Source organism: Larimichthys crocea, chromosome XVII, assembly GCF_000972845.2.
Source record: "Larimichthys crocea isolate SSNF chromosome XVII, L_crocea_2.0, whole genome shotgun sequence".
Taxonomy (NCBI): domain Eukaryota; kingdom Metazoa; phylum Chordata; class Actinopteri; family Sciaenidae; genus Larimichthys; species Larimichthys crocea.
In genome coordinates this window covers 8,345,167-8,358,963 of record NC_040027.1, presented here as the reverse complement: position 1 = coordinate 8,358,963, position 13,797 = coordinate 8,345,167, and the positions used below count along the sequence as shown (strand labels likewise).

The 13,797-nt window shown below is 45.5% G+C and overlaps 1 protein-coding gene across 1 annotated transcript in view; it reads right to left on the bottom strand.

Annotated features, from left to right (window-relative positions):
* Positions 1-295: 295 nt before the first annotated feature.
* The window catches only part of LOC104930567 (ephrin type-B receptor 1), an 86,505-nt gene continuing 73,003 nt past the window's right edge, over positions 296-13,797 (bottom strand). The window contains exons 15-20 of the mRNA XM_027290504.1: positions 10,989-11,056; positions 10,413-10,560; positions 9,075-9,224; positions 4,928-5,124; positions 4,657-4,815; positions 296-3,713 (exon numbers count right to left, since the gene is read on the bottom strand). Coding sequence (XP_027146305.1) covers positions 3,602-3,713; positions 4,657-4,815; positions 4,928-5,124; positions 9,075-9,224; positions 10,413-10,560; positions 10,989-11,056 — 834 coding nt within the window. The 3' untranslated portion in view covers positions 296-3,601. The remainder of the gene's footprint in view (positions 3,714-4,656; positions 4,816-4,927; positions 5,125-9,074; positions 9,225-10,412; positions 10,561-10,988; positions 11,057-13,797) is intronic.

The following is a 13,797-nucleotide window of genomic DNA, read 5'->3' as shown; positions in this document are numbered from 1 at the left end:
GTTCAACAATGAGAAATTCATCAGTCGTCTCCATTGGCGGTAATCCCAATTTTTTGGTCACAGATACAGACCCTGATGTCCACAAACACGAGCAGGTTAAATGGAGAAATGCCACCACGCCGACCTTTTGCAAAGCAGCACACAACACGAAAATATCATGCAACAAAATTACAAAGTCATGTTACAAAGAGAGAAATCTTAAAGGACGTTCACAGGTGGATCTTTCCACCTGAAAACAGAAGCTGTGTCCAAAATGAATACAACGTGAAGTTTTGAAGTGGACGGAACTATTACGGCTTCTGCATGTGGATCCTGACCTGAGGTCACATCATGAGTATCAAAGAGTCAAAGCCTGTGCACAAACCAACACAGCGAAGCGAAAGAAGTTAACCTCGATAAGAAACATCCAAATTACAGAGCCTAAAATCTGTCGGCAGAAGCTGAGAAACCTACTCTTTATTTTTGGGTCACTTTTGGATGAAATCAGTGACATCTTTTGTTCCCAACTGCGACGGCCAAGCTGTTTGCTTTCACAGCTTCTCTGGTATTTACATCCATCTGTCACGACAAACTGACGGACAAAACAAGATTTCACAGAAATGAAAAGCCGGTCACTCAGGAGAGTCCTGTGATTCGTTTACTGATCAAATTTGAATACTAAAACAGTGAAAAACACTTCTAGGATCAGCTGATTCTCCACCTTCATAAGTCTATACTGTCTTTGACCACATGGATTTATTCTGCTGGTCTCCAGGTGGAGATGAAGCACCGAGAATCGCTGCAGTGCACCAGAAGAAAAAGACTGACAGCAAGTAAAGACGAAATACATTCACCACACGATGAGTAACACTGAATGTAAACACAAACTTTGTTCAAGAAGATTCCACAGGGCACCTGCCAAGTGTTTTCCACTAACAGGGAATGATACATGCAGCGATGCACGTCCGTAAAAAAACCTTCAAATGTCAAGTGTCGATCAGCAGCGAGCTCAAAAATCATTTGTCAGTACTCGTCCTGAATAATTCGAGTGAAGACACGATGCCGGCTTCGCACAAAAGCATAAAGCTGCAGAATTAGGACACGGCCTTGTAGGTTGTCTTAGGTCTGCAGTGACTCGCAGAAAAAACTTCATAAGAAAAGAAAGCTTAATGTCAAAACTCCACACTTTGAATAAAAAGGATTAAAAATGTAATTTGGCCTTAAACTAGACGACGTGCCCCGACTGATCTAATCAGAGTGTGTGTTATTGAACGTTCACATTAACGAGCAGAGAACTCTCACTGATGTGTTCTCCTCTTGGATTCAGGGTGGATTTAACTTTTAATAAGCACTTCAGAAAACTAACAGCAACTCCACGAACTCTTCGTCTTTTTACGTAGTGCATTATTTACCAATAAATCTCATTTTATGCAGCAAACTCACATCTGTTGTGTTCCTGAGATATCTCCTCTGTGGTGCTCAGACAAAGACAAGACGTGCTGACACGGGAACATGTGAAGCTCACATCCCACCTTGTTCAACAGCAGGAAAAGAAACATGAAGCAGAGGACAGACACGTCACACTTAGCGAGGGATGTTACATAATGTATCAAGACGCCTGCCTGTATTGATAGATGTCTTTTTTTTTTAAATATGAGCTCCAGCCACACTCGTCCGAGTCGTCTCAGGCTCTGTCGAGCCGGCCGGAGGCGTCTATTTACAACGAAGTGCGCCTCTGAACCGCTGACACGCTCCCGGGTTGATCCCAATACCTCCTGATAAAATGTTCAATAAGCTATCGTTGCCAGGCAACGATGGAGCGGAAACCCGGATCATAAATAAATAAATAAATAAAAAGACTCTGGGCCGTCCCGGCAGGCGGAGAGCGGCGACCCGAGGACGAACACAAACGTCATGCAGCAGTAAAGAAAGAAAAGCAAACATCAGGACATCCAGTCAGTGCTACAGGCCGGGAATCCTTAATGTGTGGGTGCACACGCATTGACCGGAGGTTTAGGAGCTCCCCCAGACCTTCTTTATATCATGTTTTGATTTACCGGTGAGTCAAACATCATATTTATGCACAAAAACACGACAAACACGCTGTCAGCTTCCTCCCTGACCGCCCCGGTGTTGTTGGATCTCCTCCTGACACCGGTCTTTGTTGCTCGTGAACGGATGAAAGGTTTCTGTCCACGGATGTGAGAACGTGGACGGGTCGCTTCATGTCTGCAAACTGACACGGTGTTAATCAGCTCTTGTCAATTCGCTAAATGTGACTGTCAAAGCCGGCGCTGACAACAATGACACGTCCGGCGGCCAATGAATACAAAATTGAATTCATACAAAGGTCCCCGCCCGGCTGCCTGCCTGCCTGCCTGCCTGTCGCTGTAGGCCGATGCTTGCCATCTTCTGACAGAAACGTTTCAAGCAGACGGCTTTAGGGTTTGCAGCCAAATCACAAGAACGTTGGACGGGAATACCTGTCCTGTCTTTGGAGACTCTCTGGACTGTGCTGTGTTTCCAACAGGTGAGTCTCAGCAGCTGCTAATGATCGAATACCCACACAGTCTCTTGACGGCAGTTGCTTTGCTTTCTAGTTTAGTTAAAAAAAAAAAGACTTGTTACACTGCGATGGTTTAATATTTCTTCATCTGCATTGGTCTGTAATTGCCTTTACTCAGAGGGCATCTGTACTGACTGTAAAACACCATTTATTATGATTCCCTCTGCATTAAGTGTTTTAAGTAGGTCAGACTTCACCAGCTCCGTGTGTGGAAGAGTTGATCTTTTCATGGCTGCATGGAAAGTACGAAAAAATGGAGCTATGAAACCTTTTTTTTTTTTGTGTGTGTGTGTCTGCAGCACCACCACTTTAAAATTTGTTCCAGTGACGAGGCAGACGGAGGAAGATAATCACAGAGAGCGCACGAATACTCCAGTGGTAATTAATTGTTGGAAAGCAAATGAGCAAAATAGGAAACAAACATCCCATATCATAATATGTACAGACTCTTCAATATGAAGATAGATTCACAGAAGTCCCAGTTAACTGTTGGCGCCCGTCTCGGTTTTTAAATGGTGGCGATTTTCACCAACTCGCTCGATGTAGTCAACGAGACTGGAGATAACAACAAAAGCCGGGTGGAGTCTCCAGAAACACCTGCTCCAGTTTCTGTGCCTTCGTATAAAAGTCAGCTTCCTCTTCACAGTAACGTGTTTGTGTGATTTATCCTCACATAAAAACTAGGCCATGTCGTCCTTGAATCAAACAGTCAAGCTGGTAAAAACAGGTTTGTGGATTTCACTGATGGAAGTTTATCTCGCAGGCAGATTTCAGGTGAGAGAGTGAACGAGGGTTTGTGATTGGACCCCGGTATTGTCTTTGTTTTTTTTGTTTTTCTTTCTTTTAATTTTCAGTCACAAATAATTAACTCCAATGTGTGGACGTCTGTCCAATGAGCGAAGGAGGGACCCGGAGACGCCACACAGACACATAAACAGCCACAGTGATTGTGAAAAACACGGAAAGTTCAGGTGGGTGAAACAGAAAAGACGACAGCCTCCTCGTTCGGACTGTACACTTGTCGAATATTTCATACTGCGTCGCTCCGCCGTGCGGTTACACGGATTCAGTCGGGGACTGGTCGTCGATGTTGTGCCTCATCGACTGAACGCTGGTCAGGATTTTCTTCTGGTGTCCGGCCAGAGACACTCCGATCCTCTGAAGATCTCTGCAAAAACACAGACAGAGGTGCAGGTGTCAACAAGGCTACTGTTAAAGCTTCAGCTTGGCTGAGCTGATGTCGTGCCAGAACAGGAGCTGTTTGCCATATGTGAGCACGAAGCGCTGAAATCATCTACAAAACAAGACAGCGGTCGTTTCTGTTAGATTTCAGCAGCCGCAGTGACAGGAAACCAACTTTCACTTCCACTGTTCGCATGTCAGAATAAAATCAGATCGCCAAAGGATGGAAACGTCTAAAAGACACCAGGCAATAATTGAGCTTCTACATGTCCCGGAGTTCTGCACTTTGTAACTACAGGTGTTACCAGACCGACTGGGACTGAGATGTCAAGGATTTCAAAACTTTAAGTAACTTTAAACTAGCACAGACGAGTCTTCGAGCTGAAGACTCTTCGTAGGATCTAAGATGCGCCTGTGTTTTATATAACATGTTTTAAATGAAGTTCACTGGCTCATAGCCAGCTCTGTGTGGCCCTGCTCGCCGTCTCCACACTGGTATTTCGTTAAAGTATATTTAATTAATCCCTGTGGGCAGAGTCGTCTTCTTTATGTAACCCACAGTGCAGCGTATAGGGACCAACAACAAAATGCATAGCTGAGTAAATGAAGCTGAAACTTCTCAGCTCGGCAGATGATGAAGGGAAATAAATATCGATTAAAGCCACCTATAGTTTGTAGGAATTAATTTGACAAAGATATGAATATTGATGTCTGTAATTTACACCACGATAAAAAGAGGAAGGAAGGATGGAAGATAGTAAGTCTGGGAGCTCGTTCAGAGAGACAGCCAGGCGTACACATGGACCAGCAGTCAGCCAACCAGCCTGCCAGTAGTCCGACTAACAAGACACAGACTTGGCAGGTGAGCAGCGTGAGACGCAGGCAGACAGACAAAAACCAGAGAGAGTCAGTTAAACGGCTCGACTTACTCGGCTGTAATTTGTGTGACGAGCGGCAAAGAAGTGAAGCCGGAGCCCAGGAAGGAGTCTCGATACTGGGTCATCTTGAGCGCAGCCAGCCAGTCCTCCACGGAGCTCACCATGCTGAGGTCCGGAGCTCCACGGTCTAACAAGGGATGATGGGAAGGGCTGCAGACAGGTGCATGCAGATAGCAGAGACACGGGGAGGTTTTAGCAAACAGAAAGAGTTCCACTCAGGAAGATTGTGTTTGCATGTAAATGAGTTTCTATCTCGCCTCACCCGGGGCCGATGTTGTTGGTGCCGGCTTTGAGAGAGGCAGGGTTGCGTATCATTTTGTCCAGCATGCTGACGATATCGGGGAATTTTGGCCGTGCGTTCCTGTCTTTCTGCCAGCAGTCCAGCATCAGCTGGTGCAGCACTACCGGACAGTCCATGGGAGCTGGCAGCCTGAAGTCCTGCTCGATGGCGTTTATCACCTGGGAGGCAAGAGAGGAGACAAATGTGAAGACACGGTTAGAGATACTGAAAAATAACCACTGCATGTGTGCTTTGTATACGATTAAAGGCGGTACATCGGTATCTTTCGCTCGTTTCCCTGCAAAGACTTTCATGGTTTTGGTTTCACACCTTCACTGTCTTGGTTCAGTTTCTCACACACTCAGTTAACAGACTCTCCGAGATCACGGACTCACAGGATCATTGAAGCGACGCGCTCGTGTCCGAACGCGGCCTTATACCGAGTCCTGTGAGGACTTACTGGCAGCTGCGGTTTGGTTTATCGGTCGGTGTGTGTGTGTGTGGCAGCTTGATTGCCTGAAAATGCTGAAATATGTGGGTGCTGAGTCATGGTCATGGGAAAATATTGCAGTTTGAGATCAGGTTCAGTTGCATGAGTGTTTGTCTCCACCTCCATCACCCACATTGTTGGACGAGGAGGCAGAGGAAAGGGAAAAATATAGAAATCCGAGCCACTTCCACAAACACTCACCTGTGACAGGTCAAGTGTGGTTATAAATAGTAGAAGTGGTTGGCGTTGGATTGCATGTATTTATCTACGTGCTGCCCCACTGCAGAACAGACATATATCTGACACACCAACAGACAGCACAGCGACTGCAGACGCAGGAGATGAACAATTTCTGAACTTATGATTGTGATATGACGCTGATCTTCGCTGCCATCAAAGGGATGTTTAAGAGGCACTTCATATATTTCTGCTGTCACATTTTGATTTGTGAGTTCCTGTTGGTGGAGAAGAGTTCAGCGGGGAGGGGGTCGGTCTTCTGTTACAGCTCCGTTGTGTTTTCGGCTGATTCGACAGGTGTATATTTTTTTACAGTAACAATCTTGCATCGTTCAGCTTTATTTAAAACCAGAGGAGGAAAAAATAACATCTTGGATTAGCTCGGAGGATTCAGTTTCCATTTGAGGACTTCATCCCGACAGTCGCTCAGGGGTATCCAGATACTCATCGCTAAGACTGCTGCAGTCTCTGATGCAGAGGCAGGTAGTTTTACAAGAGAAGCTTCTGATTTCATTATGTCAGAGAACGATAAGGACCTTTTGAGGTTTTTCTCTCAGAACCTTCAGGCAGGAGTTTTGCATTTGCAGAGAGAGGTTGTGCTAAATACGCCAGCGTGCCTTTTAGTGCCGAATTTAATTATGTTGAATTTGAAAAAAGAGACATTAACTAGCTGCCTCGCCACCCGAAGAAAATAATCAAAGAAAGGAAATATTAAATATCACAAATTATTCTGCACCTTGTGCCACAGATGTGAGAGCGATCTTTAAACGTCTCTTCTGTATTTGTAAAGTATACTGCAGATATATTCACACTGTAAAGTTTCTATTGTATATATGTAATATGCATTTTGTTTTACGTAAACACGATGAACTAACAATGTAACAAACTAACATCAGCGGTTTTTACACTTTAAACTCTTCCTTTAAATTGATTTTATTATTGAGATGTTTTCTAACCTTCATTAAATCTGTGTCACTTCATTTCTTCCATTATTGTTTCCATTATTTTCTGCTGTGACTTAAGGTTAATAAATTCAGAATTTTCTGCATATTTTTTAATGTTTCTCGTCTGCTGGTCACTGACTGTCTGCCATTTCATTCTCTTCCCATTCCCCCACCTGTCCCCAGCGTGTTACCACCGTTCCCCATCACCTGACCTCCACATCCACCTCCACACCTGCTCCTCAGTCCGTCATTATCTTCCCTGGTTTACCTGCCTTGTAGCCTCGCGGTAGCACTCTGCCAGATTTTCTATTGTGCCCTTCCTGCCAGAGTGTTCCAGTTCCTGCCTGCCTTATTTTACGACCTCTGCCTGTTTCTGGACTCTTGCCTCCTTGGACTTGCCTGACTTCTCCTGCGTTTGATTGTTGACCTAGTAAACGCTGTTTTGACTCCACGTGTTCTGCCTGTGAGTCCAAACGTCTGCGCCTGCACGAGTTTTAATGCAGTTTTCCACATTTCCACATTTTAATGACGGATTGTTCTCGTACCAAGTGCCATAAAATGTCTTGAAATAACATTTCAACTTGTTCTTTTCAGCTCTATTTGTTAAATTTTAAGCTACAAGCCAGTGTCAGTGAAGTCTACCTAACGTTAAGCTGAGGGGAAATGGTGCTTCTGCTTCTGTGAATTCGGCACCGGGGATTCGGCTGCTCTCTGGGTGAACTCTACTCGACCCCGACACGCTTCTCGAGCTTTGTGCTGCATAAATTCTCTCTAAGCACCGCTGTCAATCAAAATAGCAGCAAGTGTAGTAAAACATCACAGGTTTCTTTCATGATTAATTCATGTCGAACACAGCACCTGTGGTGGCTCCGCTGACAATTTCACCGCTCCGTGTTCTTTGAAATTTTCGTGCGTGTGCGTGCAGAATCAGCCTGCACGTGTGTGGTTTCCCTGTGTGCGCCTTTATGCATGCATGTGGTTTAACTGTGTGTGTGTGTGTGTCGTATGTGTGAGTTTAGGGTGTGAGGTTCATGCATAGTTAATGCCCCGGCAGTCACTCGTTATAGTGGCACACGCACACTTTCCTCATCATTATACACTGTCTGTGCCATTATAAACCTGTCTCTGTCATTATACTGACTCTCTGTCATTACTGCTGCATAGACTGCTTTTATTGCTCAGGAGCAACCTTAGGGGAATGAGGGGTGAGGGTGGAGGTGAGGAGAGACAGCGGGAGGGAGGAAAGTGTGAAATAAGGGGAATGAAGAGGAATTAAGGTGAAGTAGATGCCAGACGGGGAAGAAATGAGGGAATGATTCAGTTTTATGAGTTATGAAAATGTTGTTGGAAGGGGACCCTGCCACTGATTAACTCCTCATCAGTGGGACGGCTATGCAGATCGAGATCACGTCACATACAGTCAGAGTTAATGACATCTAAAGCTAAGGTAAACATCGCTGCAGCGGAGCTGTGGTCTGAAAAATGTGGGAGAGAGACAAAGACAAAAGAGCTTATGAGGAATATTTTCCAGGTGGTAAACACAACTGAAGCCACTCAGCAATGTTTTTTCTGTTCTGCATCAACAAAATGTATTTTAAAGTTTAAACTCGAGACGAACTGAGAGCTCGTTCTCTGCCTCAAAGCCTTCAGACGGAAAGTTTCAGTTTCAGGCGAGAATTGGGATTTAGATCCGCGGCGCTTTGAAGACGGGTTTCAGTGCCAAAACTCGCCATAATCTGTGTATCGCGTTTCTACTCGGGAATAGAAACCTAAAAATAAAACATGTCAGCAATCCGATCTTGTGGAACCTCGTTTTCCACGTACTGTTTGTGATCCCTGCAGGTTTAAACGCTGAAATCGAATCTGTTTTATGATACATCTTAACAGAACTGTGCACTTCATTTTTATAAAGCGTCAATCAGTTCCAGCGTTAAAGACGGTAACCTCAAACCACCTGATGACTTAATTGTCATGGCAGCACACACACACACACACACACACACACACAAACAAACAGAGTATAGAAAAAGCTGCAGCACATTCACACTGTGAAGATAATTGGAATAAAGTTGTCAAGACGATAAAAATATTCCCAGAAGAAAAGAAAATTCTGGTCTGACGTCCCCGGGAACAAACATGTCTGTGACACTTTGAATTGATGTCCTCATTTTTCCGTGTGTTTTCCAAGACATGCAGACACCCCGCTGTGAGAGACGGCAAAGGAAACAAACAAGTACAACCCCCCATCCCACACACACACACACACACTCACACACACACACACACACACACACACACACACACACACACACACACAGGGGAGGTGATGGTAAAGAATCGTATACACTTACAGACATCAATCAGAACGCAGATGAAAAAGAGAAAGACTATCTCTAACACACACACACACACACACACACTCTCACACACACACACACACACACACACAGTGACTCACGTCTTGGTTGCTCATGTCCCAGTAAGGCCTCTCTCCGTATGACATCACCTCCCAGGTGACGATGCCGTAACTCCAGACATCTGAAGCCGAGGTAAACTTTCTGTAGGCGATCGCCTCCGGAGCCGTCCACCGCACCGGGATCTTACCGCCCTGAGAGGAAGGACGAGGAAACGGGAAGATGAGAGGAGGAAAGAGTTTATAGTCTCTCTCTGAACTCCAGAAACACAAAGGTAAGAAGTGGAACACCGATGAGAACTGCTGGGAACGGAGGAGGAGCACAGAAGATTTTATTTTAATAATCTTTATCTCCGGTGTGGAGATGAGGACAGCGAAGAATAACATCTGTTCCACACACACATCCATATCCAGCCAAGGGCAAAAGAGACGCTGAAGCACACTGACTGACTGAAAATAGACAAAGACACGAGGCGAGCAACATATATTCAACGTAAAACAGGCGTACCATACAGCGGTACACAGTGCTTCATCCATCAGGAGTCATAGATTAGAGGAAATACGACAAATTCATTTCTTTATTTCAGACAAAGGCTCCACTGTGTTCAGAGTGCAGAGCACAGCCATATTCATTATCTCCATCCGCTGAAAACCACGTACGTGTTTCCACTTGTGACTTTAGTCAGCAGTACAATCCTGACACGAGCTGGTGTTCATCTCCAGACCAGATCAGGGGCGTCCCTCTCTACCTTCACAAACCTCCAGCTCTTCAGAGAGGACCTCCTCTGCAACACTACCAACATCTGGACAGGACACATCTGTCCTTTTAAGAACTGTCACAGCACTAACACTTTCTTATCGCACTGTACCTTGACTGTTTCCTTCGCTGTGAGTCGCTTTGGATAAAAGCGTCAGCTAAAGGACTGAAATGTAAAAATGTAGAATCTTGGAAAGCTTCGTGGAACGTTGTGGCACAGATAACAGCGGATAGCTTTGGATAAATTACATTTCTTGTTTTGATTTAACTGAACCGAGTCACACTGATGCACAACATGCAGGACGGCCTTGATACTGAGAGTTTGGACACAGAGCGGAGAGTCGCAGCTCTTAACCGCCCACAACACACACACACACACACACACACACACACACACACACACACACACACACTAGATCCACGTAAATCCATTTAAAATATTCAAGGTTCACTGATGACTGTGTAAACACAGACAATATGCTCATAACCTCCGTGTGAATCATTCCCTCATCACAGCACAGGCTATATTTTTATTATAGCCGAGTTCGACAAACTGTCTGTCCTCAAACCAGCCGGCAGCATTAGTGTGTGTGTGTGTTAGTGTGTGTGTGAGTGTGAGTCCTCACCAGTGAGCTGGTGTAGGTGGGGTCAGAGGTGTCCTCCTCCAGATACCGCGATAAGCCGAAGTCAGACACCTTACACACCAAGTTACTGTTCACCAGGATGTTCCGGGCAGCCAGGTCACGGTGAACATAACTCATTTCCGCCAGGTACCTGTAACATCAGCAGGATTTATCATGAGTGTGTGTGTGTGTGTGCGCGTGTGTATGTGTGTGTGTGTGTATCTATTGTCCGCTACTCTAAAAAGGTAAGGGGCTTCAGTGTGCAAGCTACGTTTGATGAGAAACACATGTGCATGTTTGTGTGTGATCACAGCCAGAAAACACAGATAGGATCACGTGTGTGTGTGTGTGTGTGTGTGTGTGTGTGTGTGTGTGTGTGTCTGATTGAGTGTAACACATGACCACACAGTGTTGGATATCACCAGATGAAATCTCAGAGTGCTAGAACTGGTTTTGTTACATAAAAATCTAATTTCACACAACAATCACTGAAAAACTTTTTTATTCATCTTTATGATAAAAATGGGTTTCTGTAGCAGGAGTGTGTGTGTGTGTCTGTGTGTGTGTGTGTGTGTGTACCTCATTCCAGACGCGATGCCCCTCAGCATACCAACCAGCTGGATCACCGGGAACTGCCCGTCATTTTGCTGCAGAATCATGAACCGTGACAGGATTAGTTTTATTTTTTGTTATCAGGCTTTTCTTTGTGTTTCACTTCAGTTGTTTAGAGAAGGTCGAGCAGATAAACAGATATGTCCGTACTCTACATAAAATGTCACGACAAAATGTGGCTGTGATGTGATGAAGACAGTTTAATGATTCAGTTTTTCTTGCAGTGTTTTGACGTCTGGTCTTTGGTGAGGTGTACGGGTTGGGCTTAACGCATCAGGATGCTTCACGGGGCTGTGTAAGATCACTTCAACCCCTCCGCCCACAGATATCCAATGTCAGAACCTTTCTCTCCTCACTTCAGTCACTTTTCACGTGAACAACCGAGTGTGAGATAACTACGACTGAGGAGGAACAAAGCTCATAGAGAGAGTGACATCAGGCAAGTACGTCTGTGAAAATTCATCCAGGTCGAAGCATCCGCTGAAGGTTGAAGGTTGCTGTAGACATCTGGACTAACTTAGTTTCTTAGTCAGTTTTTTGATTGGTTGCTGATGCGTGTCATGTGACTCCCCCTCCATCCAGCGGGTCGTGGAGGTGAAGACCATCGCTCACCAGGAGAGAGGGGAGGTTACGACACAATCTGTCTAAAATCACTTCCCAGACAGTTCAACAACCATCCACTCCACCCAGCGTGACCCGAGCGACTCACACCGGAGCAGGACGTGTCAACAACCCACACTTGACCTCAACGGCCCGCTGGAAGGACGGTATGTCCGCGAGTCACACGCCTCTCAGGGTGTTAACAACCCCGCAGAGATAAACACCTGGTGTACCTGAAATACTCCAAAGCAGTCAGTTAGCTCCCGATCTGGCATCGCTATCATCTGTCCAACATAGAGAGACAGAATGAAGCAGAGCGGCTTTGAAACAGCTTGCAGAGATATGAAGGTTAGACTGTTTAATCAAAGCTGGAATAATTAAACAGGGACTGATTCAGGGGCTTAAAATTCACCGATGGGCTTTCACTGTCCCAAAATAAGTACAGGATGTGACATGATGTAAAGATAATACACACACAAGGTGAGTTTCTGTCAGAGATGTGAGTGTTGGAAGGAAGAGGAGAAGGCTCCGTCGCCCCCAGGTTCGGTGCTTGGTCCTGGGTGGCGGAGGAGCGGAGGCTGCGGGTTGGATTGTGGCGATGGAGTGGCTTTGTACTGAATGCGCTGTGGTTCTGGGAGCCGGTGGAGGTTCTGGAGGACAGGGTAGGGCAGTAGAGTTTTGGATCTACTGGTGTTTATTAAAAGTTTTGGATGGTGTGTTGTAGAGGATGCAGCAGTCAGTACTGGAGGCGATGAAGGAGAGGTTATTGTCAAAGATGACTGTGAGGGGAAGGAGACAGCATGGAGTCTGAAACCGTCACTGTCAGACGGCTCATATAACCGTCACGTGTACATCTGATTATTAGGAGGACACATTTATAGAATAATGAAAACATTTAATCTGAATTTTCTCAACAGTAAACACACAGAGCTGGAGGCTTGTTGTTCTTCTTCTTGTTCTTACTCTTTCACCTCTGGGCCAGACAGTTCTGTTTCTTATAGCTGACATCCCCACTGACATGACTGCAGTCGAAGGTGTGTGAGTGTGTGTGTGTGTGTGTGTGTGTGTGTGTGTGTGTGTGTGTCTTTTAATTCACTTTGTGCATCAAACTGCGCCTTTGATGCTCCTCCAGCCTAATCCTCTGCAGGCAAAACCTTATTCTAGGTACACACACACACACACACACACACATTGATCCTCTGGGTCTTGTGCCTGCAAGATGGTCACGCTAGGACAGCAACACGGCGATCGATCATTGTGTGTGTGTGTGTGTGTGTGTGTGTGTGTGTGTGTGTGCATGAGTCAGCGGATGATTTCTGAGTCAAAAGGGGTCACGCTGTGAGAAGCAAACATCAAAGAGTTTCTCTTTCTGTCTTTAGAGGCGCCTCGAAAGGAGGGCAGGATGAAAGCGACGGACGGACTGACAGACAGACACGCTGGCAGGATGAGGATGAGGAGGAGCACAGGAAGGAGAGGAGAGGAGAAAGAGGAAGAGCAGGAGCTTGTTTCTGTCTTTGTGTCTCATTCTCCCAGAACTCTCGTCTCCATCTGTCTTTCTGTTTGAAGACAAACGTGCACGTAACGAACACGTACAGTCTGTAAACTGATTCTGTTTGTGTGCTTTAGAGGACCGTGTGATACAGCTGGAAGCTCCAAAATAAAAGCCTAAATGGACCCTGAAAGACTCCTCAGCGAACTGAAGAATCATCTTGGACGAAGAGGCGAAACGTCTTCGAGTAACTAAGCTGTCCAGTTGCCTACGACAGCTTCAAATTGTTTGTGTGGAGCCAAGAAAGCTCGTGCACAACTTATTTGTTCATCCATCTTGAGATGGAGATGGCCAGATGGGCTCTGTAATCCCTTCAGCAGGTTCTGGGTCTCCTACTAGATGGACATGCCTGGATCATCTCCAAAGGAAGGGGCCCGGGAGGATCCTGATCAGATGCCCGAACCATCACAGCTGACTCTTTTAGACGCGAAGGAAACTTTATTTATTTGTTATTAAATTGATCCTGTTGATGATCCTGATGATGATTTTAATATTTATCTTTTTGGGTTGAAGGTCAAGAAAGAGAGCGGGCAGCACATCTCATCTCGAGCTGCTGATGTCTGATTGAGTGTAAACACATGACCACACAGTGTTGGATATCACCAGATGAAATCTCAGAGTGCTGGA